Raw genomic sequence first — 25,778 nt, 5'->3', positions numbered from 1 at the left:
ATATATAGCTTAGAACTAGAAGGGTTATGTTACCCCAAAATGAGACTTTCTGTGAGAGAAAGTGGGTTTTACAAAATAGCAGATTCACAATGCACATTCAAATAGAGTACCATTATTTCCAGTAGCACATTTTAAAACAATAAACAGTGATGTTCAAAATCATATACTTGTTACAACTTTTAACCCTTGGCAAATGCTGTTATTGCTTCCATAGCAAAATGTGATATTTAAAAAAGAAACCTTCTGGTATAATCATCCTCAGATAATATACAGGAGCTCCTTGACTCTCTGTATTTAAAAAATCCTGGATAGGAAATGCTTCTACCCATTTAAGGCAATAATATCTCTTATAATAAAATATATAAAAGCTTTATCCTTTAAGACAACAATTCTTAAGGATTTAAAGTAAAAGTTAAAAAATATCTCTTGTAAATTACAAGGTAATATTTAAAGCATGGAAACTTTCAAGGTTCTTTACAATTACCAAGACAGAATAAATTTTAAAAGACATGTGCTTCTATAAATCCAGTAGTATCAGATCAACAAGCTGGTCAAAACCTCTTACCAGTTCTAATAGATTTTTCTCATTATTTGGGAGTTACAATAAAATCATAAACAGAATTAATCTAGCAGCCACAAACTTCATTAACTTAAAATGATTCAGTGTAACAGGAAAATCAACGAAATAAGCAAGATTAATTTACAAAACTAATTAGCAAAATACAGTAAGATACAGTCTTTTTAAAACAAAAATAAAGCTCATTCAGTTCCGAGGTTTTAAAAGTTCACCCCTTGTTCAATTTAAGGTTCTTTTGATTGAGTTCTGCTGAGTTTAAGGGTTTTTTTTTTGTTTTTGTTTTTGTTTTTTAAAGTTCAAAGTTCTTCCCCTGAGTTCAGTTTTTAATCACAAGCAAGTCTGAATAGGCCTTCCGGCCCCATTAAGGGTAAACGCTAGGTCCACGTGGTGTCGGGTCATTGTAGAAAATCCCACAGGTAGAGCTTGTGTGGGTGGCTAAATTAGGCCTTTAGAGAAACACGTGGAAGGCTAGAATGTCTCCTATAAGAAAGTAGAGAGAAAGGGGAATATACCCAAATGGTTTGCGTCAGAGCTGAAGCAGTCTCTGGAGGTCTCGATCTCAGCAAAGGCGGCAGGTCACCGCTGTTGGGGCTCGGGGTTCTAGGCTGGAAGCGGTCAGGATCAGCAGCATCAGCAGCATCAGCGGCAGGAATGGAGATCAGTGTCAGGAGACAGTCTGGCTGGGCTCCGGGATTCTATCAGAGCCAGCAAGGGCCACCAGGCCCGGGGCATTGAGCAAAATAATTCGCAGCCCAGCGGCAATTAAAACCATTGTCTCTCTTCCCCGTAAAACAGCCTCTAGGCTCGGGAAAATCGGGAGAGGACTGGGCAAGGAAAAAAATCGCTTCTGAGACTCTGGGTCCCAGAGCCACATGGCTTTTTCCTCTTAGACTATCCAGAAAATTGAAAGTTCGAATTACTCCCGTGTGGTTCGCCAAATTATAAGAATTAAAAATGATAGAGGCTTGTATAAATATATAAATTAGTATTTTAATTAAAGCCATGCTGATAGATAAAATCATTAGACCACGCGCTTGTAAGCATTCAAAACTGCCGCCTCCATTTTGTCTCCTGTTTCCTGGCCATGGCCTACTCGCAAAAGAGCCCACTCCCTCCTAACCCAGGAGATTTAAGCTCTCCCCTGCGTCAAGACGTCGGAAACGGAAATCAGTTGGACCATGTTGGATCACGGGAAATGTAGTTTTATACATTTCCCAAATTTCACTTTTTACAAAGAAAAGATCTAAGTTATTCATAATAGTCTTTTAGATTTATTCATTAAATGCTTACAATAATAATAAATTTTGTCCCCTAAAGCTCCATATTAAAATTTGCATTTTGTAATTACAAAATGTAAAATTTTATTTTACTGATACTTTGAAAGCTAAATATAAAGTTATAAAACTAATTATAAAATACCTATTAATATTTTATATGGGATATTCTGAAAGAATTTAAGAAGCAATCTAGCTAGACCTCATATGCTTCTATTATTTGCAAAACTTATAAGTATTGGTTCCAAGGCAGAAAAGCAGTAAGGGCCAAGCAGTGAAGGTTAAGTGGCCTGCTCTGGGTCACCCAGCTAGTAAGTGTCTGAGGTCAAATATGAACCTAGGGACCTCTAGACTCCAGACCTGGTACTGTAACCACTGTGCTACTTAGCTGCCCCATTTTACATTTTTTGAATATGAATTACATCTTTAATGAACTGACAACTTCTTGTTCAGTTGTTTTTCATGTCTGACTCTTCTTGGCCTCATTTGGTGGTTTCTTGGCAAAAAATACTGGAGTGGTTTGCCATTTTCTTTTCCAGCTCAGTTTACAGATGAGGAAACTGAGGCAAACAGTGAAATGACTTGTCCAAGGTCCCATTCTACCCACTATGCTGCCTAGCTGGCGAACATAAAAAGTAAAAGATGTTTAATATAATAATCATATAAATTTAATTTTAATGTTGAACTTTAATTTGAGTAAAAGTTTACAATATTTGGCATAACACCAGACAAATACAGTCTTAATATCTGGTTGTAAATTGAATTTATTTAAATCAGAAATAAAGTGAAAATGTTCACCTGAACAGATATGTAATAGAAAATGGTAGGAGGATTTTACAAGCTCCTTTGAGAATGAAGGTATGTGCATGTGTCTGACCATCCATTGGGAAATGCTTTGTGCTCAGATGGTGGTTTGCAAACATTTGATGATTGATGAATAAATTGCAAGGACATGTTGCACTTAGTAAGAACTGGCAAGTTGGTTGTGATCTCTGCACAAACACCAGAATTATCATGCATGTGATCATGACTGTTTTGAATTTCTATAGAAACAAACCTATAGTGCTTCAGTCATGCATGTATTTGTGAAAAATAATATTTCTAACATAATTAGGTAGGTTGTTTTTTTTTTAAACCCTTAACTTCTGTGTATTGACTTATAGGTAGAAGGAGTGGTAAGGGTAGGCAATGGGGGTCAAGTGACTTTCCCAGGGTCACACAGCTGGGAAGTGTCTGAGGCCAGATTTGAACCCAGGACCTCCTGTCTCTAGACCTGGCTCTCAATCCACTGAGCTACCCAGCTGCCCCCTAGGTTGTGTTTTTTTAATACTGAACGTGCCATAAAAATTTTTTTAGCAGAACACCATTAAATGGGAACTGAGTTGAGTGATGAAATCATAAGCCAGATTATAGAGCATTTAATTGTGAGTGAAAGAAAATGGAGGCAACAAATATAGATAAGATTTATTTTTCTAAGAAATTAATTAATTTGTTATATTAAAATTCCCAGGTATCTACTGCCCTTCTTTCCTCCTACTAGAGAAAGCATCATTTAACAAAAAGATTATATATACATGTGTGTGTGTGTGTGTGTGTGTGTGTGTGTGTGTTTATATATGTCTGCATATATAAAAAGTATGATTTGCTATGTTTCAAATATGTCGGTTCTTTCTCTGGATCATCCAGTTGTTCCTTCTGTTCTAGCAACATGTGACTGGAATGGAAATATTTAAGTCTGACAGCAAAGGGAAAAATACACAAGTCATTCTTCAAACAATATTTCTGTTGCTGTATATAACATTCTCTTGGTTCTACTCTTTTCACTTTCATGAAGGCCTTTCCATGTTTTTTTTAAAACATAGATTCTTTTTCTTTATCCCCGGTTTACTTTAGGAAATTAACCTAATAGTGGTTATTGCTGGGTCAGAAGGTATACACAATTTTATAACTCTTTGGGCATAATTCCAGATTGCTCTCCAAAATGTTTGGATCATTTTATAGTTCCACCAGTTCCTAATTTCCCACATCTCCTCCAACATTTGTCCTTTTATCATTTTAGCCAGCCTGATAGGTACGAGATGACATTTCAGAGTTGTTTTGATTTGCATTTCTCTAATAATGATCTATAATGCTTTTCATATAGTTATATATATAGATTTGATGTCTTTATCAAAAAACTATCGTTCATATCTTTTGACTATTAGATTTGTCTGGAAGTCTGGCTGTGAAAAGGAGGTGATATATAAGGTGACTGTTTGAGAAAATGGTAGAGTCAATTTCATTTTTTTCTTTTCAAAAAAATTTCTGAAATTGACCAACACTAAATAGGATAAGCATTTCCATGGGAAACAGAATAGGACAAAAGTACTGTGCATGAAGCTATTTATTTGTATTATCAACAGCTTGTTTTTTCTCCTTAAGTATTTAATATATTCAATGTGTTTTCTCCACAGCTGTTATGCTTGTCTGTTTTGTTCCCATCATCCCCCACCTTAGCAGCCAGTTCTTCTGTGTTAGTGAGAATCAGGGGCAGAATAGAAGTTCTTATTTTTGGTCCATTTCCTTTTTTAAGAATGAATTTTTTGTTAAGGCAAATCACAAAGATATTAGCAGTTCTCCTTTGGGCAGAGAGAGATCTAGGAGATGTCTGAATTATTAAAATCCATCATCACAGCTGAATCATACCTCTGCAAGTCTATTTTCCCCTTCCCTTTTTATCTTTTGACATGGGGTCCCCATCTAGAATCACACTCTAGGCATAGTTTTGATCCCACCAAGTTTTAGGGAAACTTTTGAGATCAGATTTTATTGTTGTTAAGTTGTATTGACTGTGCAACCCCATTTGAGGTTTTCTTGGCAAAAGTATTGGAGTATTTGGCCATTTCCTTCTCCAGCTCATTTTACAGGTGAGGAAACTAAGGCAAACACGGTTAGGTGATTTGCTGAAGGTCAAACACCTAATAAGTGTCTCGGGTCAGATTTGAACTCTGGAAGATGAGTTCCTGACTTCAGGCCTGGCATTCTAACCAGTGCATTGCCACCTAGCTGCCTGAGATCAAATTTACTTCCTTGTAGACTGTCTTCTAGGAGTTTATATTACTTGTTACCTGTGCTTTTTGTTTGTTGTGGCTTTTACAAGCTCTTTTCTTGGAATTTATTTCTTGGTGACTTATAGTCTATTCACCATCTTTCCTTTTTTCTTTGTTATAAGTATTCTCTATTGTAACTAGCTTAGTAAATATACATAAGCAGTTTTTTCTTTCCTTCATCCTCATTAGTTTAAATGTTCATCAATTAAGGGGGCAAGATAACCAGGCAAATATCTTCTTGGCTAGTTTTTGGTACATGCACTCCATCCAAGGCCAGGAGCATTTTATTACCCTGCAATCTAGAAAAATCATTCTTAGATACCTTTGCTCATTTTCTAAACTAATTTTTCTCTTCTTTGCCTTTTAATCTTCAGTGGGCAAGTGGTGAAGAAAACAATGTGCCCCTGTGGTTTTCAATTCCTTTTATGAAAGGGAAGTGATTTCTAGGCCCCTTCTGGTATCATTTGTGTCCAGTGTGAATTACCAGAGTGTGATAAGTAGTCATGTGCTTTTGAAATTCTTGAAGGGGGCAGGTGGTGGCTCAGTGGATTAAGAAGCAGACCTTGAGATGGGAGGTCCTACCTTCAAATCTGGCCTCAGACACTTTCTATCTTTGTAACCCTGGGCAAGTCACTTCACCCCTTTTGCCCTAGCCCTTACTGTTCTTCTAACTTGGAACCTATACACTATATTGATTCTAAGATGGAAGGTAAGGGCTTTAAGGGAGGAAAAAATCTTGAAATTCTGTTATATCTTGAATATATGAACTCAGAATACCACAAACCTCTCTGTTGTTATTAGTTTGACAAATATCTTCAGTCAGAAATTCACAAATTACCACTCGTTCTCTTTCTTAGACCTTTATTGGATATTTTTTCATCCAATAGTTTCTGTTGCTCTGCGTTATTCTTTATTTGTATATTTGGTGAACTCTGAGTGCTTCTCAACCCTCTGGCTGGCCCCTGGCTCTTCTAGTCTCATTTTCAATCACCAGTGCCAGCTTAACTTTATATTTAGTCAGCTTAAAACCCCACAACATATAGTACATATAGATATTGTATTTCTTAATATCCTTCAGTGAGGTTGTGTAAGAAATTAGTTTTCTCGTTTCTTTTTGTTCATTTAAAACCACTTAAAATCTTTTTCTAATCTTTCTGGACAGATCCAAGTTATTCCAGATCACAAGGTCTATTCTCCAGTAGCCAAACTGACCTACTTGTTTCCTTTATATAACATTTCACATTTCGCCCCGTGCTTGAACTTTTTTCCTTCTTTTACCTCTTGAAACTTCTGCCTTCCCTTCCAAGTTCATTTCAAGCACCCCTGCCTTCACTTCAGTATGTGTTCATTTTGTATATACCTTGAATTTACTTATCTATGAACATGTTGAATGCTTCAGTGAAATGTAAACTCTTGAAAGGTGAATTGTCTCAATTTTGTCTTAGCACAGAAAGTGAACAAAGTGGGTGCTTAATAAATGCTTGTTGATTGCCTTGTAGAAAGTATCGAATGGTTAATTTGGTCCATTTTATAAGGGAACCTAATTCTCTCCTCTCCAGGATAAAGAACACAGGTGTTCTTTGATTTGTGGACGAAAACTCAACTGTGGCCTTCATAGGTGTGAGGAGCCTTGTCACCGGGGAAACTGTCAGACATGCTGGCAAACAAGTGAGTACTACTTTGACAATTGCAATAGATCACCTTTATCAGTGCTTTACTAGGACAGAAGCCACGATCATTTTGCATTACATTGAACCTTGCTGCTTTCTCTAATATTTCAGCATTTTGACTGTTAAGATTTTTCTTATTATCTCATGGAATCATTAAGTTCAGTTTGCATCTTCCTATTTTTCAGTAAGTCCCCTACTTGAGTAAACTTTTTATCTTTTATTCTAGGCTAGTGATTCTCATTTTTTTTTAAACCCTTACCTTCTGCTTTAGAATCAGTGCTATATATTGTTTCCAAGGCAGAAGACTGGTAAGGGTTAGGCAATGGGAATTAAGTGACTTGCCCAGGGTCACACTGGTAGGATATGTCAGAGGCCAGATTTGAACCTAGGACCTCCCATCTCTAGGTCTGGCCCTCAATCTACTGAGCTACCTAGCTGTCCTCTTCATTATTCTCTTGAGCTCCACTCTGCCTTGTCCCTGGTTGTCTCCCCTTCCCTTCCCTCCCCTCCGCTTTTCATATTCCTTTTATGTGTTGTGTTCCACCATTAAAATATAAACTCCTCAAGGACAGGAAGAACTGTCATTCTTTCTATTACTAACTGTATCCCCAGTATATAGCACAGTGCCTGGTACATAGTAAATGTTTCTTGATTTGACTCAACTTGGTTCTGGCTTGCTTTTCCATATTATTTCTCTACCTAGAATGTCATTTACCAGAGAATACCTGGTAATCCCAAACTTTGTAACTGAAATACATAATATATTTCTTATCTGGAATACCCAAATTTTCTCTGTTCATAGAGTCCTTTGTGTCTTGGTAACTTTTTATGATACCCCTAAGCTGAAAGAAATATCTAAAAGTTCCATTCCCAACAACTTAATGTTGTTCAGTTGTTTCAGTTGTATCTGACTCTTTGTGACCCCATTTGAGGTTTTCTTGGCAAAAATCCTGGAGTAGTTTGCAATTTTCTTTTCCAGTTCATTTTTCAGTTGAGGAAACTGAGGCCAACAGGGTTAAGTTACTTGCCCAGGGTCACACAGTTGGTAAATGTCAAAGACCAGATTTGAACTTGGGGAGATGAGTCTTATTGACTTCAGGCCCAGCACTGTACCCACTATATCACTTAGCTGTCAATAACATAGTACATGTAAATTGGAAAAATAAAGTAAAATATTTAAATGTTATTCTTAATCACAGTTACTTACCCATAAGATATACATACCTGTTGGGCAATGCAGTTTCTTAAGCCTTGAGTCAGATTGAGTACCACCACCACCTTCATTTCCTGTTCCATGTTGATTTTTTGGCAGGCCTTGATTTTTAGCACAGGAACTGAAAACACAGTTTTGCAAAGCTATAAAGAGAGAACTTAAACCAGAGCTCCTCTCGCATTCAAGGGCATCCTTGGAAGGGATATAGTGCTATTTCATATTAACTCCAAGAGGGTGGATCTCAAGATATTGCGTATCAGTGCTTCTTCCCAAAACTTAAATTGTTCCTAAGAAACCTCAACATACAGTCAGGACCTTGTGCTCCCATTACCACTATTGAAGTTATGGAGGGTTGGGAGCAAAAAGGGGCTTTTAAAATCATCTATTCCAGCACCATTATGTGTCAGGTGACAAAAATTGCCAACTACAGTGGTGAAGTGGATTGATCAAAATCATATAGCAGCCTGTTAGTGTTCCATACAAAGATTTAGGCCACCTCACATCAAACCTTGAGTACTTTCTGCTATGTATGCCATGTTTCCTCTTCACAGAAGATTTCCCAGCTAGAAGTGATCTTTCTTTATTTCCATAGCATTTTGTTTATACTTCTCATGATACCTTCTATTGTTTTTGTATATGAATCTTATTTATCATTTCTGGTAGATAGTATATTGGTCACTGTGGGTTACAATGGCATCAGAGGGCTTTAAGGAGGTGGAGGGATTTTAAAGTTCTGCTGATATATCTTTTCTGTCCTGCATATGCTTCTAACTTAAATTTTCCCAAACTGTATGATGTGGAATTTAGGTATATTCATGTATTGTTAATTTTTTTTTTGCCATTTTTTAAAATGTCAAATTTAGAGTTTCTGAATCACAATATATTAATTTGTGATAAATCATATCACCCTTTTATTTGTAAAGTTCCATGGGTTGGGATAAAACATGAAGAGGTGGTGTTTATTTATATAAAAACCGCTTATCTTCTGTCTTAGAATCAATACAAATATTGTGTAAGTGGTAAGCAGCTGGGGTTAAATGACTTTTCCAGGGTCACCCAGCTAGGAAGTGTCTAAGGCCAGATTTGAGTGCAGGACCTTTGGTCTGTAGGCCTGACTTATGAATCCACTGAGCCACCTAGTTGCCCCAGAAGTGATGTTTATGAAATACAGTGGCCAACTTTTATAGTATTAGGTAGTAGAATAACTTTGGCACAGCTCTTTACTTCTGTAGCTCTAGTTCAGTGATGGGCAAACTACAGCCTGCAGGCCAGATGTGGCCCCCTGAAATGTCCTATCTGTTGCTTGACATTATTCCTAATCTGACGAATACAATGAGTAGGATACAATACAATGAAACTTCAAAAGAGTTGCCTTAGAAACAGACTGACAGATGAGCATTTCCTTTCCTTTGGCCCCCTCTTTAAAAAGTTTGCCCATTACGGCTCTAGCTGGTTCCCCTATTGAGGCTATGAATTAGAGAACTGGCACTACCTAAGTTGAGAAGCCTCAACTCGACTATAACTACAAAAGAAAGAAAGCTTTGAGTGCTGGGAGGGGCGAGTAACAGCTATACAATTTTGCAGTAATGCTTCTTAAAGCATGTCTACATTTTGATATAGCATATTTTCATTTAAAATGCCATTAAAATACAGAAATATAGCTATATTTCTCATTTCTGCTATAGGAAAATGTTTTCTGTATTTCAAAATTTAAATTGTTGCAGTAGTCCAACCTCAAATGTGTAATTTATTTATTTGTTAACTACTTCTTGTCAAAGAAAAACTATTAATTTTCTGCATACTCTGTTTTGGGCATGTCTGCCAAGAACAATTTTTTTAAGTTTTACATTTTAGATCCATGCATTTCTAGCTTAGAGAGTGAAATGTCCAAACTGGCATAGTGTCCCCTGATGCTCTTGAACATTTCTCAATACCAAGATAATTTGAGGTAATATTTATAGAAATCTTGGACAAGGGAAAAGTCACAGTAAATTAAAATACAGATTTGAGGTCAACATTCTAAAATAATATTCACTTAATCTTCTACTAAAATTACTGAACTCCTTCCTTGACCAGTCTCCTTAGAGATTAATAAGACTTCTTCCCTGTGATCAAAACTCTTAATTCTTTCTGAATTTAGAGAAGATGGAACTTCCCTTAGGTAGTATTGATCTTACGACAAATAAGTGCTTTTTGTTTCAAGGTGTATTACCAGCTATAATCCATTTTCCAAGAGACTTAGGTTTTTTTTCATTCTTACGGGTCTGTATAGTTTTCCTAAAGGGAAAAGAACTAGAGAAATATTTATTTCTTAATGTTTTTAGTTGGACTGAAAAAGAAAGTTCAATATGCTTCCACACTCTGATTTGATCTAATTGCTCTATCCATCTTTGTGGAGGCCTCATTATACTGTCTTTATGAAGTAAATTGGGCACATGTTTACCTTTGCCAGATACTCTGAAAAGAATGGTTAGTTACCTGCATGATAAGGTTTATGATGGAATACATTTTAAATGCAGTCTACTGATTGGTTTACTCTCTTAGCATTCAAAACCCCTTTTTAGGGAAATTAACACAAACTACATCAATTGCATTACCATAATAACTTTTATTTTTCTGCTTCCTCAGGTTTTGATGAATTAACATGCTTTTGTGGAGAGTCAGTGATTTTCCCTCCAGTTCCTTGTGGTACTAAGCCCCCAGAATGTAAAAACACATGTACAAGACTCCATGAATGTGATCATCCAGGTGAGTTCCTGTAGGCTTTTTTTTATTTGAATTTTATGAACTATAATGAATCACATTTTCCCCTTATTACCTGTATATATTTATTGCACTCTTTAATATTCATAGATTACAAGTTTGGCAAATGAGGCAAATTCGTTCACATATCACACATATAGAAACTTGTTTACTTTAGAAACTGTAAGATATTATTTGTGGAGTATATTGCAGCTTCTCTCTTTGGCTCTTATGCCTACTATCAGCTTAAGTCCTTCTGAAAAAGAAATATTAATCTTTGAAATGCAGTGTCACAAGTTGATTTGTGCTGCTGTTGTTTCCCAGTGGACCTTTCCTATGCAACCATGGTTTTAAAAGATACTCTCTAGGCACTGTTCAGTGTTTTTGCTTTCTACTCCTTTCAGTGCTTAACCTCTTTAAGGTAAGTTTACAGCAGCACTATGTAGTATACTGGAAAGAGTCCTAGACCAGGGAATCTGAAAATGTGTGTTTCAGGTCCTGACTGTGACACTAACTAGCTTTTTGGTGACTTTGGATGAGTCACTTACCTTTTCTAATCTCAGTTTCCTCATCTATGAAATGGTGATGATACTAATTAAACTATCTACTTCCTAGAGAAGAGTATTTTTTGTAATAGTGAGCTATTATTATTTGTTCTTGTCCCCAACAACCCACATTGAGAAACATTTATGTAAGATACATGTCTAAACTTAACATAAATAAAATAAACGTAAGTAATTTTAAAAATACATGACAAAGTTTAATAACTATATGACATAAATAAATAGATAATTAATGGTATTTTAAATCAAATAATAAATTATTAAATATATAACATAAATAAAATAAGTGTCTAAACTCAAATACATTTCTAAACACACAGCCCTTCTCGTGAGCCCACAATTGAACTCTCTTACCATATGACGTTTCCACATTAATACAGAATACTGCTAGTTAATCTTCATAGTTAGAGAAGGATATTCCATGAATTGTTTTGTTTAGTCTTTTTTTTCTTCAACTGTTCAAAAAATTATTGAGTGAAATACTTAAACCTTATGCCAGGTATACTGAGTTTATAACTAAACTTATGCTAGGTTCTGAATTGGAAAATTAAAAAATACACTATTGCCTTTACCCTGGAGGAGCCCTCAATCAAAGGTAGAGTAGCACAAAATGTACACATGTCATGTGAAAGAAAATATAACAGTATGGTGCAGTTAGAAAGGACACCAAATTCAGAGTCAGGATCTCAATTCCCAATTCATCCACATATTGATCTGAATGACTTTGAGCAAGAGGACATTTCCCTTTCCTTATTTGTAAAAAGAAATAGTTGGACTATTTGAACTCTTAGGCTGCTTCCAGCTCTCAATATATGATCTTTTGAATACATTAAGACATTTTAGGAGCAGGTAGGTAGCATGGTGGATAGAACACCATGCCTGAAGATGTGAGGTTTTGGGTTTAGATTTGGCTGCAGATACTTCCTAGTTGTGTAACCCTGAGAACCCCAACTGCCTAATCCTATCCTCTTCTCTGACAGAAGGTAAGGATTTTTTTAAAAGACATTAAAAGCTATCTACATAGTTGAGAAGTGATGAGGCACAAGACTGATAAGAATAAGCACACAACAAACATCTATTAAGTGCCTACTATGTGCCAGGCACGGCGAATACAAAGATAAAAAGGAACCAATCCCTGCTTTTAGGAGCTTACATTTCATCAAAGGAAACAACATATATAGAGATAAACAAATATAAAATGCATTTAAAGTCATTATCTTTCTCTCAGAACTTTCCCCTTTCCTTATTGACTGTAGTCATGGGTACCATTAACCTCCCAAGTTACCAAGGCTTACTGCCAAAGGGTCCTTCTCAACTCCTCACTCTCTTATGTATAATCAATGATTAAATCTTGTCATTTGTAACTTCACAAGATCTCTCATATATACTGCCTTCACTCTTTTGACTCTTTTACCACCCTGGAGTAAACAGACCCTTATCACCTCCTTCCTGGATTATTGCAGTAACCTCTGACTGGTCTTCTTGCCTCAAATCTCTTTAGTCTTGTCTATCTGATGGAGCTGTCAGATATCTCCCTAAAATGTTGATCTGACCCTATTACCTTTCCTATTCAGTAAACTCCAGTGGCTCCTTGTTACACCTTCAGGATAAAATCTCTGTGGTGTTCAAAGCATTTTTTAACCTGGCCCCATGCTACCTTTTCAGACTTCTTATCAACCCCTACTCAGTGACCTGGTATAGTTCAAAGAAAGGAGGTGGGGATAGTGGTTCTTTTATCTCATTTCTGCATTTCTCTAGATGAGTTTAGGCAGGGTGTTGGTTTTTTCTCTGCTCCTTTCCTTATCCCCCCTAAACTAAGCTTTTTCTACTTGTGTGACATTTGTTGATGTCTCTTTTATTATTGTCCTTTCATAAGAAAATAACTTGAGAACCTCTAATTTTTAAAGATATAAACAACATACGGGATATGATGTATGTGCTCATCTTTTTATAAAAATCTTACCTAATTTTCTTTCTTTTACTACAGTTTTCCATTCTTGTCATAGTGAGGTGAAATGTCCCCCTTGTACTTACCTCACTCAGAAGTGGTGTATGGGCAAACATGAGGTAAGTTTTGTCTTCCTGATTGTTGATTGTAGTTAATAGCAGTCATTGCCAGAAATGTTGAGCTAAAGCTCAATTATTTGTTTCCTAGCTCACACTACTTAAAGTCTGTGCAATTTGGGGCAAGTCATTTAGCTTGTCTGGTCCTCAATTTTTTTTTAAACCCATATCTTCTTAGTATAAATTCTAAGATAGGAGAGCAGCAAGGGCTAGGCAATTGAAGTTAAGTGACTTGCCCAGGGTCACACAGCTAGGAAGTGTCTGAATCTAGATTTGAACCCAAATCCTCTGGACTCTATATCTGGCTTTTTATTCATTATGTTATGTAATTACCCCCCTCAATTTTTTTGTTTTCTAAAAAAATATGACTTTTGATGCTCCTTCCAGCTACGAATGTATGATCCTATGATTTTTACATATTCATTTTTATCTTCAGATAGTTAGCTGTGTTTTAGCTTCTTTTGGGTTCCCTCCTTCTAAAGTGACTGCTGTCCCTTACAGCTTTATTTCATCTGCAGAAATGATATACATGCTGCTATGATTTTTTCCCAAGACATTAACAAAAATGGTAAAGCAACAACAAACAGGGTCAAAGACATATAGATATATCTCTAGTTTATACAAAGCTTTAGGGAAAAGTAATCTATATCATTCCTAGATGCATTAGGTAGAGTGTTGAACTTGGAGTCATGAAGACCTGAGTTCATTTAAATTTGCCTCACAAGCTTACTAGCTGTATGACCCTTGGCTAGTCATTTAATCTCTCAGCCACAGTTTTCTTATCTCTAACATGGGGGATAATAATAGTCCCTACTTCAGAGGGTTGTTGTGAAGATCAAATAAAATAACATATAAAGTGCTTTACCAACCTTAAAATCTATATATAAGTATTTGCTATTAGTGACCTTTCTAAAAATGTTATGATGTTATTTCTTTTCCTTTTTTTTTTTTTTTAACCCTTAACTTCTGTGTATTGGCTCCTTAGGTGGAAGAGTGGTAAGGGTGGGCAATGGGGGTCAAGTGACTTGCCCAGGGTCACACAGCTGGGAAGTGTCTGAGGCCGGATTTGAACCTAGGACCTCCTGTTTCTAGGCCTGGCTCTCAATCCACTGAGCTACCCAGCTGCCCCCAATGGCAGTTTTTTTAGACAAGTCACATTCTTCATCTTTTTATCTTCATAATTTTATGTTTGAGAGATTTTTATCCTTTCTAGTTCGATTTGTTTTTTTATTTATTTCTACAAAATTTTAGTTCTCAGTATTATCAAGAGTACTTATCAAGGGGCTTCAAGGTGGCTCAATGAAAAGAGACAATGGAAAATGGAGACAGGAAGTGCTGGGTTCAGATTTGGCCGTACACACTTTCTAGCTTTGTGACTGGAAATTTAACCCCATTACCTATCTCTTATCACTCTTCTGTTTTGGAACCAATGTTTATTGATTCTAAGACAAAAGTAATGTTTTAGGTTTTTTAAGTGCTCGTCAGATTATGCCCAGATTTTCCTCATAACACAAAATTCTAAAATGATAATCATTTTCCATAAAATTCCCTTCATTTTCTTTTTCAGCAACTGATTCCTCCTTGATTATGAGAATCCAGATTGATGGAGGAAGTTTTTATTTTTATTTTTTTTTTAATTTTTATTTTGAATATTTTCCCCTAGTTACATATTTCATGTTCTTTCCCTCTCCCCCAAATCCCCCTAACCCTCTTAGCTGATACACAATTCCACTGGGTTTTATGTGTATCATTGATCAAGACCTCATTCTATATTATTGATAGTTGGACTAGAGTTATTGTTTAGTGTCTACATCCCCAATAATATCCCCATCAGCCCATGTGTTCAAGCAGTTGTTTTTCTTCTGTGTTTCTCCTCCCACAGTTCTTCCTCTGAATGTGGCTAGTTTTCTTTCTCTTAAGTCCCTCAGCCTTGCTCTGGATCCTTGCATTGCTACTAGTAGAGAAGTCCATTATGTTCAATTGTACCACAATGTATCAGTCTCTGTGTATAATGTTCTCCTGGTTCTGCTCCTTTCACTCTGCATCAATTCCTGGAGGTCATTCCAGTTCAGATGGAATTCCTAATGGAGGAAATTTTTAAAGCAAGCTAACAATTGACTTGCTCTGCTTTTGTCAATAAAGTTTGAGTAGATATTGAGTCCAGTGTTCTTCAGACTTTGAGAATGATCACACCTCTGCCAGTAAAAAATATTTTGCATATACATTCTTTCCCCTGCCCCAATTTCATTCAAGTTTCAGTTCAGAAACATCTTTTACATAAAGTCTTTCTTGATTCCTCCCTTTCCCTCAGCAATTAGTACTTTTTCTCTAAATTATTTTGCATTTATTTTGTACATAATTGGATGTACTTTGCCCTCCTACAAGCTCTCTGTCTCTAACTGACACACACACACACACACACACACACACACACACACACAGATACACACATTAGATTAATAAGCTTCTCCAAGGCAAGAACTGTGTTTCATTTTTGCTTTGAATTCCCCGAGCCTAATACAGTTCCCAGTACAGAGCAGGTTCTTAAGAAACGTTTGTTCTACTAGCCACTGGGCCCAGTGCCCTGGCTTCATCACCTTCTTGGGCTTTAGTCTTTATTTGTCCCTGCCACCATCATACCACCTTGATGAGTTCCCATATGTTGTACCACCTCCTTTTGCTGTCACTTTTTCCTTAATAATCTCAACCTCTTATGGTTCTGCCACAACCATCCTCTGGTGCTTTTGGTTGAGCTGCTGTTGCCAAGTTATAACTTCCAAGCTCCTGGCTCAGCCCAGTTCTGTCCCTAGTCACCTTCCACAGTTCCTTCTTCAGCACACATGATTCTATCTTTAATCCTCAGGTCCTTCTGAACTCCCAGGGTCCCTATTCAACCTGTAGCTGCCCCCAGATTCTTTAGAGGAGGAAAAGAAGAACCAGAGCAGCTCTTGCCAAAAACCTGCTGTACTATAGTAGTGGAGAATCTAGTCTCTTATTTTCTTCACAGCTTCTGCTTTTGAACCTCTGGTCAAGACAAGTAAAGTTCTCCCTCACATCTTTCCTGTGCTTTTATGGTATTTATTTCCTTAACCCATAATCTCTTCTTTCTGTTCAGGTAATGTGGAGTGAACCCTGATGATAAATGCCTCTCTTCCTACCTCTACTGATCTTTGCCTTTTGTCTTTACCCCATGCTTCAGCCCCTCTGGTTACTAGATTCCTTCATATTTTGTTTTTGTTTTTATATCCCTAGCAACTAGCATATGTCCTTGGCACATACAAGGGGCTTAATAAATGCTTGTTGATTCACATGAGTATATCTCATTTTTTATCTCATTCCTTTTGAATAAGGTCTATCTTCCACAGTCATAATCCAGGCCAAGATCTTATCCCTTTGAGTCTCAGTGATATCCTGGAGGTCAAATATGCTTGCTTGCCATAGGATCTCAAAGAATCACTTTTGTGAGGACATCTGAGGCCATTAGTTTTGTCACTGGATTTCGTCTTCTGTGAATCATCTCTACTCATGTGTATGTTTTAACTGTTCTCTGTATTATCTAGCTTAGGATATGTACCTAATCATTTTTTTCTTTATGCTTCCTTTTTGGTCTTTTAGAGCATCTTTTGTTTATTTTAATGAGACTCCAGGCAAATTTTTTTTTAATCATTCATTGTTAAGTGTACTCCCATTATTCCTTTATTTTAAACTACAGTCAGAAATCTAAATCCCATTCTCAGATACTATCTTATTAAATAGCTATTCACTTCCCCAAATTTAACCTTTCTCTCCTACAAGCCTTACCTTCATTTAGTAGCCTCAGTGATAAAAATACCTTCTTTGTTTCTAAGAACTTAATTTTTTTTTGCTCAGGGCTTTATAATCTTTTACAGTGTTTCCTAGATTGTATCTAGCAGAATCATTTGTACTCATGTTCAACAGATCTTGGGCAGTTCTGTCATGTCTGGAACACATGCAGACATCTTCACTGTTAATTTCAAATTGGGAAAATGGAGAAAACGTATTTCTCTATGGGAAGGGTCACTATCCATCATGATTTCTCTCTTACTTCTCTTTTCCTTACTAGATGATCTTTTTCTGGGCAGCACTTATGGATATGCATCATTTCTTTTAATTCAGGAAGCCACTTCCTAAGAGGGCCTCCTCTCTTTTCCCTATTTTGCTGTTATATCTTTCTGCCTTCTAATTTCCAATCACAGGCCTAGATTCCTCAATGGCTCTTTAGATTCTTTTTCTTATTGTCTTTTATTATGAAGATCTTTCTTTTTTAAAGAAACAGTAACTTTGAGAGTAGAAAAATATTACTCCAGCCCTTTTATCTGCTCTTTGAGAGGGTGACTAACTTGTATTTTGAATATAGATAGATGTTAAACACCATGTATTCTGTACAAGTTAGGGAGCTGACAAACAGTGATGAATGGTGAGTACCCCACAATGTGGATTACTTCAATCTTAAGTTTCCAGAGTTGGCTTCCATCTTCTTTTTCTGGACAAAATGGGTATATTTATATCACCATCCTATACTATATTGAAGGAGAGTTATTAGGCAGCAGTTAGTTTATTTATGTAGACAGATAAAATGATATTTCCTTCCTAGTCCCCAGATAGCCTCAGAAATGTATAGTATTACAACCTTTGGATACTATTAGATCTGCCTTCCTTTTGAAGCTTAGTCTGTTTTGATATGCAAAAAGGAGAGAAATGTAATCTGCTTTTTTATCTAGGAACATGGATTAGCTATTGATATGGGAAGTTTGCTTTGGTAATAGTGATTCTTAAGATCTCATAAAAATAATTACTTCAACATTAGGAAAACCATCCACATAATTGACCATATCAACAGTCTAACAAACAAAAATCACATGATTATCTCAATAGATGCTGAAAAAGCCTTTGACAAAATACAACATCCATTCCTATTGAAAACATTGAAAAGTATAGGTATAGAAGGACCCTTCCTAAAAATAATAAACAGTATATACCTAAAACCATCAACAAGCATTATATGCAATGGGGATAATTAGAAGCCTTCCCAATAAGATCAGGAGTGAAACAAGGATGCCCATTATCACCTCTATTATTCAACATAGTACTAGAAATGCTAGCAATAGCAATTAGAGAAGAAAAAGAAATTGAAGGTATCAAAATAGGTAATGAGGAGACTAAGCTATCATGAATCCACTATTTGACAAAAACTGCTGGGAAATTTGGAAAACAATATGGGAGAGATTAGGTTTAGATCAACATCTCACACCCTACATCAAGATAAATTCAGAATGGGTGAATGACTTGAATATAAAGAGGGAAACTATAAATAAGTTTAAGTGAACACAAAATAGTATACCTGTCAGATCTCTGGGAAAGGAAAGATTTTAAAACCAAGCAAGAGTTAGAGAAAATTACAAAATGTAAATTAAATGGTTTTGATTATATTAAGCTAAAAAGCTTTTGTACAAACAAAAACAATGTAGTCAAAATCAGAAGGGAAACAACAAATTGGGAAAAAATCTTTATAACAAAAAACTCTGACAGGGGTCTAATTACTCAAATATACAAGGAGTTAAATCAATTGTATAAAAAAATCAAGCCATTCCCCAACTGAAAAATGGGCAAGAGACATGTATAGGCAATTCTCAGGTAAAGAAATCAAAAGTATCAATAAGCACATGAGAAAGTGTTCTAAATCTCTAATAATTAGAGAAATGCAAATCAAAACAACTCTGAGATATCACCTCACACCTAGCAGAATGGCTAAAATGAAAGAAGGGGAGAGTAATGAATGCTGGAGGGGATGTGGGCGATTTGGAACATTAATGCATTGCTGGTGGAGTTGTGAACTGATCCAACCATTCTGGTTGGCAATTTGGAACTATGCTCAAAGGGCTATAAAAGAATGCCTGCCCTTTGACCCAGCCATACCATTATTGGGTTTGTACCCCAAAGAGATCATTGATAAACACACTTGTATGAAAATATTTATAGCTGCACTTTTTGTGGTGGCAAAGAACTGGAAAAGGAGGGTATGTCCTTCNCCCTCCTTTTCCAGTTCTTTGCCACCACAAAAAGTGCAGCTATAAATATTTTCATACAAGTGTGTTTATCAATGATCTCTTTGGGGTACAAACCCAATAATGGTATGGCTGGGTCAAAGGGCAGGCATTCTTTTATAGCCCTTTGAGCATAGTTCCAAATTGCCAACCAGAATGGTTGGATCAGTTCACAACTCCACCAGCAATGCATTAATGTTCCAAATCGCCCACATCCCCTCCAGCATTCATTACTCTCCCCTTCTTTCATTTTAGCCATTCTGCTAGGTGTGAGGTGATATCTCAGAGTTGTTTTGATTTGCATTTCTCTAATTATTAGAGATTTAGAACACTTTCTCATGTGCTTATTGATACTTTTGATTTCTTTACCTGAGAATTGCCTATACATGTCTCTTGCCCATTTTTCAGTTGGGGAATGGCTTGATTTTTTTATACAATTGATTTAACTCCTTGTATATTTGAGTAATTAGACCCCTGTCAGAGTTTTTTGTTATAAAGATTTTTTCCCAATTTGTTGTTTCCCTTCTGATTTTGACTACATTGTTTTTGTTTGTACAAAAGCTTTTTAGCTTAATATAATCAAAACCATTTAATTTACATTTTGTAATTTTCTCTAACTCTTGCTTGGTTTTAAAATCTTTCCTTTCCCAGAGATCTGACAGGTATACTATTTTGTGTTCACTTAACTTATTTATAGTTTCCCTCTTTATATTCAAGTCATTCACCCATTCTGAATTTATCTTGATGTAGGGTGTGAGATGTTGATCTAAACCTAATCTCTCCCATATTGTTTTCCAAATTTCCCAGCAGTTTTTGTCAAATAGTGGATTCATGTCCCAAAAGTTGGGCTCTTTGGGTTTATCATACACTGTCTTGCTGATGTCATTAACCCCAGGTCTATTCCACTGATCCTCTCTTCTCTCTCTTAGCCAGTACCATACTGTTTTGATGATTGTTGCTTTATAGTATAGTTTAATATCTGGTACTTCTAGGCCCCCTTCCTTCACATTTTTCTTCATTATTTCCCTTGATATTCTTGATCTTTTGTTATTCCAAATGAAATTTGTTATAGTTTTTCCTAATTCAATAAAGAAGTTTTTTGGTAATTTGATAGGTATGGCGCTAAATAGGTAAATTAATTTGGGTAGAATGTTCATTTTTATTATGTTAGCTCGTCCTACCCATGAGCAATCAATGGCTTTCCAATTGTTGAGATCCAGTTTTATTTGTTTGGAAAGTGTTTTGTAGTTATTTTCGTATAACTGATCCATTTTTTAAAGATATTGACCCAAATTACATTGACTTGTCTTCTTAAATTAATTTACTATTTTAGCATCATTGTTGTGTCCTTTTTAGATACGATACAATATTCCTTGTCATCTAACTGAAATCTCTTGTGGACTTCTCTGCAATCAAATGTTAAATTGTGGAATGCACAAATGTAAAAGGATTTGTCACAAAGGAGAGTGTCTTATAGATGAAGTCTGCAAACAGCCCTGTACAATCGCCAGAATAGACTGTAATCATCCTTGTATGGCTTTGTGCCATCCATCTTTGCCTTGCCCCATGAGTTCTTGTAAAGCAAAGGTAAGTAAAACATTTAATAGGAAAAACTTTGTTAACAGTTGTACTACTACTTAATTATCCTAAAACTATTATCCACCATTATGTTACCTGTTTTGGAGGTGGTCTCATGACCATTTTTAATTCGCATCTGTGTTTGGCCCCTTCCATCAGCATACTCTGATTTGGGATCTTCTCTTCCTCTTCTACTCTATAATTTTCCCAACTGTTTTCTGTCAAAACTCAGTGTCTTCCTGTCTCTTTCTGTATACCTGAATGAAGATGCCTTCTTTAGACTTGATGGACATGAACAAAAAGCATGGAGACAGGAATGAGCATGTCATATGGGGACAGTAAGGACACTGAGCTGAATAAAATGGAAGGGATGCTTTGGAGAATGTCAAGAGGTAAGGTTAGAAAACTATGGGAAAATTGTCCTGATCATAGGACCTCTCTCCTTCTCTTTGGATGACCCAGTGTTCCCTGAAGTCCAACATGTTCACAGTCAAACTCCTTAATTTCTCTATATGAGCTTTTAACCATTTTCTCCCCATTGCTATTAGTGATACTACCATTTTTCAGTCTCCCAAACCAAAAACTTCCAGTTATCTTTGACTCTTCTCTCTTCTCTTTTCTAGTATTGTGGGTCATTGTACTGTTAGGAATGGTGTAGTATAACTTCTCTCTATCTGTAACAAATGAATGATCCATCTAGTTGACCAATCTGAAATTTTTTTCTGAGGCATAAATAAATTTTACTTCAGATTTGGCAGAGGCACTCAGTTTGACTGTCATTAGGACCTTTCAGCATGAGAGGGAAAGATCAAGAATTATAGGGTGAGGATCTAGATATAAAATTCATGAGGTGCTGAGATTTGATGCCCAAAAGCCTGGAAATATGATATTAGTGGTTAAACCTATTTTAGTGAAGAAAGGCATTCATATTCCAGGGAAGAACAGAGATAACTATATCACTATAGAGTTAAGATTTCATGTAACATACCCATTCTTACTATTTCCCCCGATATTTACTAGTATTAAAACCTTTAGAAAACTTCAGTAAGAATGATGTTTTTCTTTAAGGTCAGGAGAGACAGAAGAGGAACTAAAACATTATTGGGCCTGAGAGGGCAGAGGGGAGAAGAACCCAAATGGAGGATTGGGTGGTGGTGGAAAAGGTGGACCCAAGACAAGTGGCCCATGAGCTCATCACTGATGTAATGGCCTTTTCTATAGCACACTAACCTGGGTCCGTTCTTTCTTCCTTTTTAATGTCCTTCAGATTTGTCCCCTCCTTCCTTCTCAATACCACTACCCTAATCAAGGCCTTAATCCTAATCAAAGCCTTAATCCTCTACTTACTGTAACATTTCTCCCTAGTCTTACTGCTTCTGGTATCTCCTCTCCTGTTGTTATTTTACTAATTCTCTGCCCAAGAACCTGTGGTGGCCTTCAATATCAAGTTTCAACTTTTCTTCCTGACTTTTAAAGTCTTCTATAATCTATCTAATTTATCTTGTACTTATGTTTAAGGGGTTGGAACAGGCCTTAAAGATTGTATAGTCCAATTCTTCACTTTACAAATGAAGAAACTGAGGCCTAGAAAGGTAAAGATAATTGCCCAAAGATCCACAGTCAGGTAGTAGTCAAGGTTTTGGTTAGAATTCAGGTTTCTTACTCCCATTGTTTTTTCCACTGTTTTTGCCTCCTGATATCCTTTTTGTAGTGACTTCCAAATCTTCCTGTTACTAGCAAAGGCATGACCATCCTTAGAGTTAATTGATGTTTCCATCCTCTGAGTCATCTCTCTCCTCACTCTCCCTCAGACTATATACCTAATCAGATGCCACATCTTCTCAATTCTGTATCTATCATCTCACATCCATCCATCCTTCTAAAAACTCCTTCTAAAGTATTGTGCTTTCCTCCAAATTGACCTCCTTGCCACTCTTGTGGCTCTCTTCTCACCAATCTAGGGTCCACGCATCTGCTGAAATGGTATTTCTAAAGCACAGGCTCGAGAATGTCACTTCCTTGCTCATAAACTTCAGTAGCTCCCTATTGACCCAGAATCAAATATAAACTCTTTTTAAAAAATTTAATAAAACCCTTACTTCCATCTTAGAATCAATACAGATTGTTGGTTCCAAGGCAGAAGAGCAATAAGGGGTAGGCAGAGGGAGTTAAGTGATTTGCCCAGAGTCACACAACTAGCAAGTATCTGAATCCAGATTTGAAAATATACACTCTTTATTGATATTTAACATCCTTCACAACTGCTATAGACTGCAATTTTAGCCTTATAGTACCTTATTCCCCTTCGTGTACTCTGTTGTCTAGCAAAAATGGCCTTGCTGTTCTTCACGTATGATATCTCATATCTCATGCCTGTACCCTTGCACAGGTGGTCCCCCATTTCTGGAATGTACTTCTTCCTTGCATCTACATTTCACATACATCCATGTTTCCCCCTCAAGCTTACATTGTTAAATAGAGCTGCTAAGTATAAGCTAAAAGTGCTTTTCATGCTGACATTTAAGTTGCATTTGTATTATTTGTATTTTCAGTTTGCTAGTCTGTACATTTTGTTTCCCTTGATAGATTGTAAGCTCTTTATGGGCAGGGATAGTTTCACTTTTGGTTTTGTATCCCCAATATCTAGCATAATACCTTGGTGCATGGAAGGTACTTAATGATTATTGATTAATTTTTTTGTGTTTATTCATTTTATCTTACCATTAAATGGTGTTTGGGATCAGTGACTGTCTTTTGTATGTCTTCCCATGATTTGTTCCATAGTGGTGGGTACCTAGTGATCTACTCAGTAAATATTTGTTGAGAGTTTCATTTACTGATGTGGATTGAATTAATATTAACATTTTATACCACGTAGACTTTTTCACTTGTTATTTTTAAAGCAATTTCTATATCTTATTGAAGCTAAAATTTTCCTTAAAACCATTCTCTCCATTTTGCAAATGAAAAGCCTGAAGGTCAAAGACAAGAAGATTATGAATGGTTAAAAAACTGAAAGATATAATATCATAAAACACTAAAGGTAGAGAGTGGGTGAAGCTCTGGAAACTGGGATTGTATAATATTTAAGCTGGTACTGGTGTCAACCTTGTTTTCTGCTCACAATTAATTGTAATATAATTATAGGTGGAGCTCCAGTGTGAATGTGGGAGACGAAAAGAGACCATGGTTTGCTCTGAGGCTTCTAGTACTTATCAGAGGTTGGTACTATGTTAGCTTCCCTTTTTTCCCAAATTGTTATAATGGTACATCTGAATAGTACTTCTCAGTTTTCAAAATGGTTTTTCTCATTTAAATTTATTGTCATAACAGAAAAATTTGGTATTATCCAACTTTATAGATGAGAGTGAGACATAGACAGGGAATGCAAGTGACTTTAAAATCCCACTGCTTTTTGGTGGTAGAGATAGGAGTGAGACCTGGGCCTTCAGACTTCATCCAAAAATGGCAAAGAGAAGGGATTCTTCATTCTTTTTTAGGTTTTATAAATAAGCATCAAAGCATGGAAGGTAGAGATTATAATGAGAGAGCTGGAAAAACAAGGGAGAAGAAAGCCAGGCATAGAGATTGATTGGATGAAGCCTCAAGATCTAACAATAGACACTAATCTTTCAGCTGATAGTCTTCAAGCTGAATTATCCTGGGGTTAAAATCAGCCTTTATCTTCTAGACCAATGATTCCCAAAGTGGGCACCACCGCCCCCTGGTGGGTATTGCAGCGATCCAGGGGAGTGGTGAGGGCCACAGGTGCATTTGGGGGCAGTGAATAACTGTAAGGGGGCAGTGATAGTATGTGACATAAGTAATATTTTTTCAGGAACGGGGGTGGCAGGCCAAAAAAGTTTAGGAACCACTGTTCTAGACCTTTATTTATCTTTTTGATTGACTGCCTATTCTTTCTTTGTGCGGGTATGTGTGTGTGAGAGTGTGAGTGTGAGTGTGAGTGTGTGTGTGTGTGTGTGTGTGTGTGTGTGTGTGTACATGGTTTTTATAAAAGGCTAGAATATGAGAGATGCAAAAAAGGTTCAGCCAGGATAGAATTCAGTCTTTTTGGGGAGATAAAATTAATAAATATCCTTTTCATTTTTAAAGAGGCTATAACACAAGGCACTTGGTAATTAAACTCTGTGCTGTAAATAGTAAGTTCAATGAAGGAGAGAGATCAGTTCTTAACATTGCTACAAAAAAAGAGATTCTTATAGCCCGTTATGTTTTGATAATACAAATTAAATAATGTTTTGAAAGTTTTCAAAGGAAACTGATAGCAATAATAAAGATTATTTTCTAGTAGGCAAGAAAATCACTTGAGTTCAGGCTCTTTTGGCTCTTGATTCATTAATTTTGCATAAAGGCAATATAAGTCAAGTAGCTGTACATCATTCATTTTTATGAGAAAGAGGCAACCAAACCCAAGGCAACCTAACAGGGCAGGGGCTTTTTTTTAATTAAAGGAAGTTTCACAGCTGCTTGCTTTAGCCATTATTCTGTTTTTTATATCATCTCTATTTACAGGACAGTGTGGTACATTGATATTTATAATGATAAGATGGAACCATCTAAATAATATTAAACATAGGCTATAGAAATTTAAGGGATTATATTTTATTATAAATATTATATATTTAGAATTCCACTTTAAAAAGTGAAAAAATGATGTAGTGTGAAAGTTCTTTATCCAGGGTGATTCCACTAGAACCCTTTATTCTATGATGATACTAGGTTATAGTCAATAAACATTTATTAAGCACCTGCTTTATGCCAAGAATGTGCTAAGTGCTAGGGATATAAAGGAGATGCTATAATAGAGTTTTTATTATATATAGTTTGTGCCCTCATATGCCCTCTTAAGTTAAAATTTACTTTAGCTTTTGAATATTAGTTGTGCTGTGATAGATCACAAAAGAGAAAGGTTTACTGATAGA

General features: G+C 36.2%; 1 protein-coding gene across 1 annotated transcript in view; it reads left to right on the top strand.

Moving 5' to 3' along the window:
• NFX1 (nuclear transcription factor, X-box binding 1) overlaps positions 1-25,778 on the top strand; it is a 104,981-nt gene that overhangs the window by 41,455 nt on the left and 37,748 nt on the right. The window contains exons 13-17 of the mRNA XM_044661536.1: positions 6,500-6,608; positions 10,452-10,571; positions 13,116-13,195; positions 20,614-20,844; positions 23,983-24,056. Of these exons, the coding sequence (XP_044517471.1) occupies positions 6,500-6,608; positions 10,452-10,571; positions 13,116-13,195; positions 20,614-20,844; positions 23,983-24,056 (614 nt within the window). The remainder of the gene's footprint in view (positions 1-6,499; positions 6,609-10,451; positions 10,572-13,115; positions 13,196-20,613; positions 20,845-23,982; positions 24,057-25,778) is intronic.

Source organism: Gracilinanus agilis, chromosome 1, assembly GCF_016433145.1.
Source record: "Gracilinanus agilis isolate LMUSP501 chromosome 1, AgileGrace, whole genome shotgun sequence".
NCBI classification, from domain to species: Eukaryota; Metazoa; Chordata; class Mammalia; order Didelphimorphia; family Didelphidae; genus Gracilinanus; species Gracilinanus agilis.
Note: the sequence above shows the minus strand (reverse complement) of the source record. Positions and strands in the feature narration are given on the sequence as shown.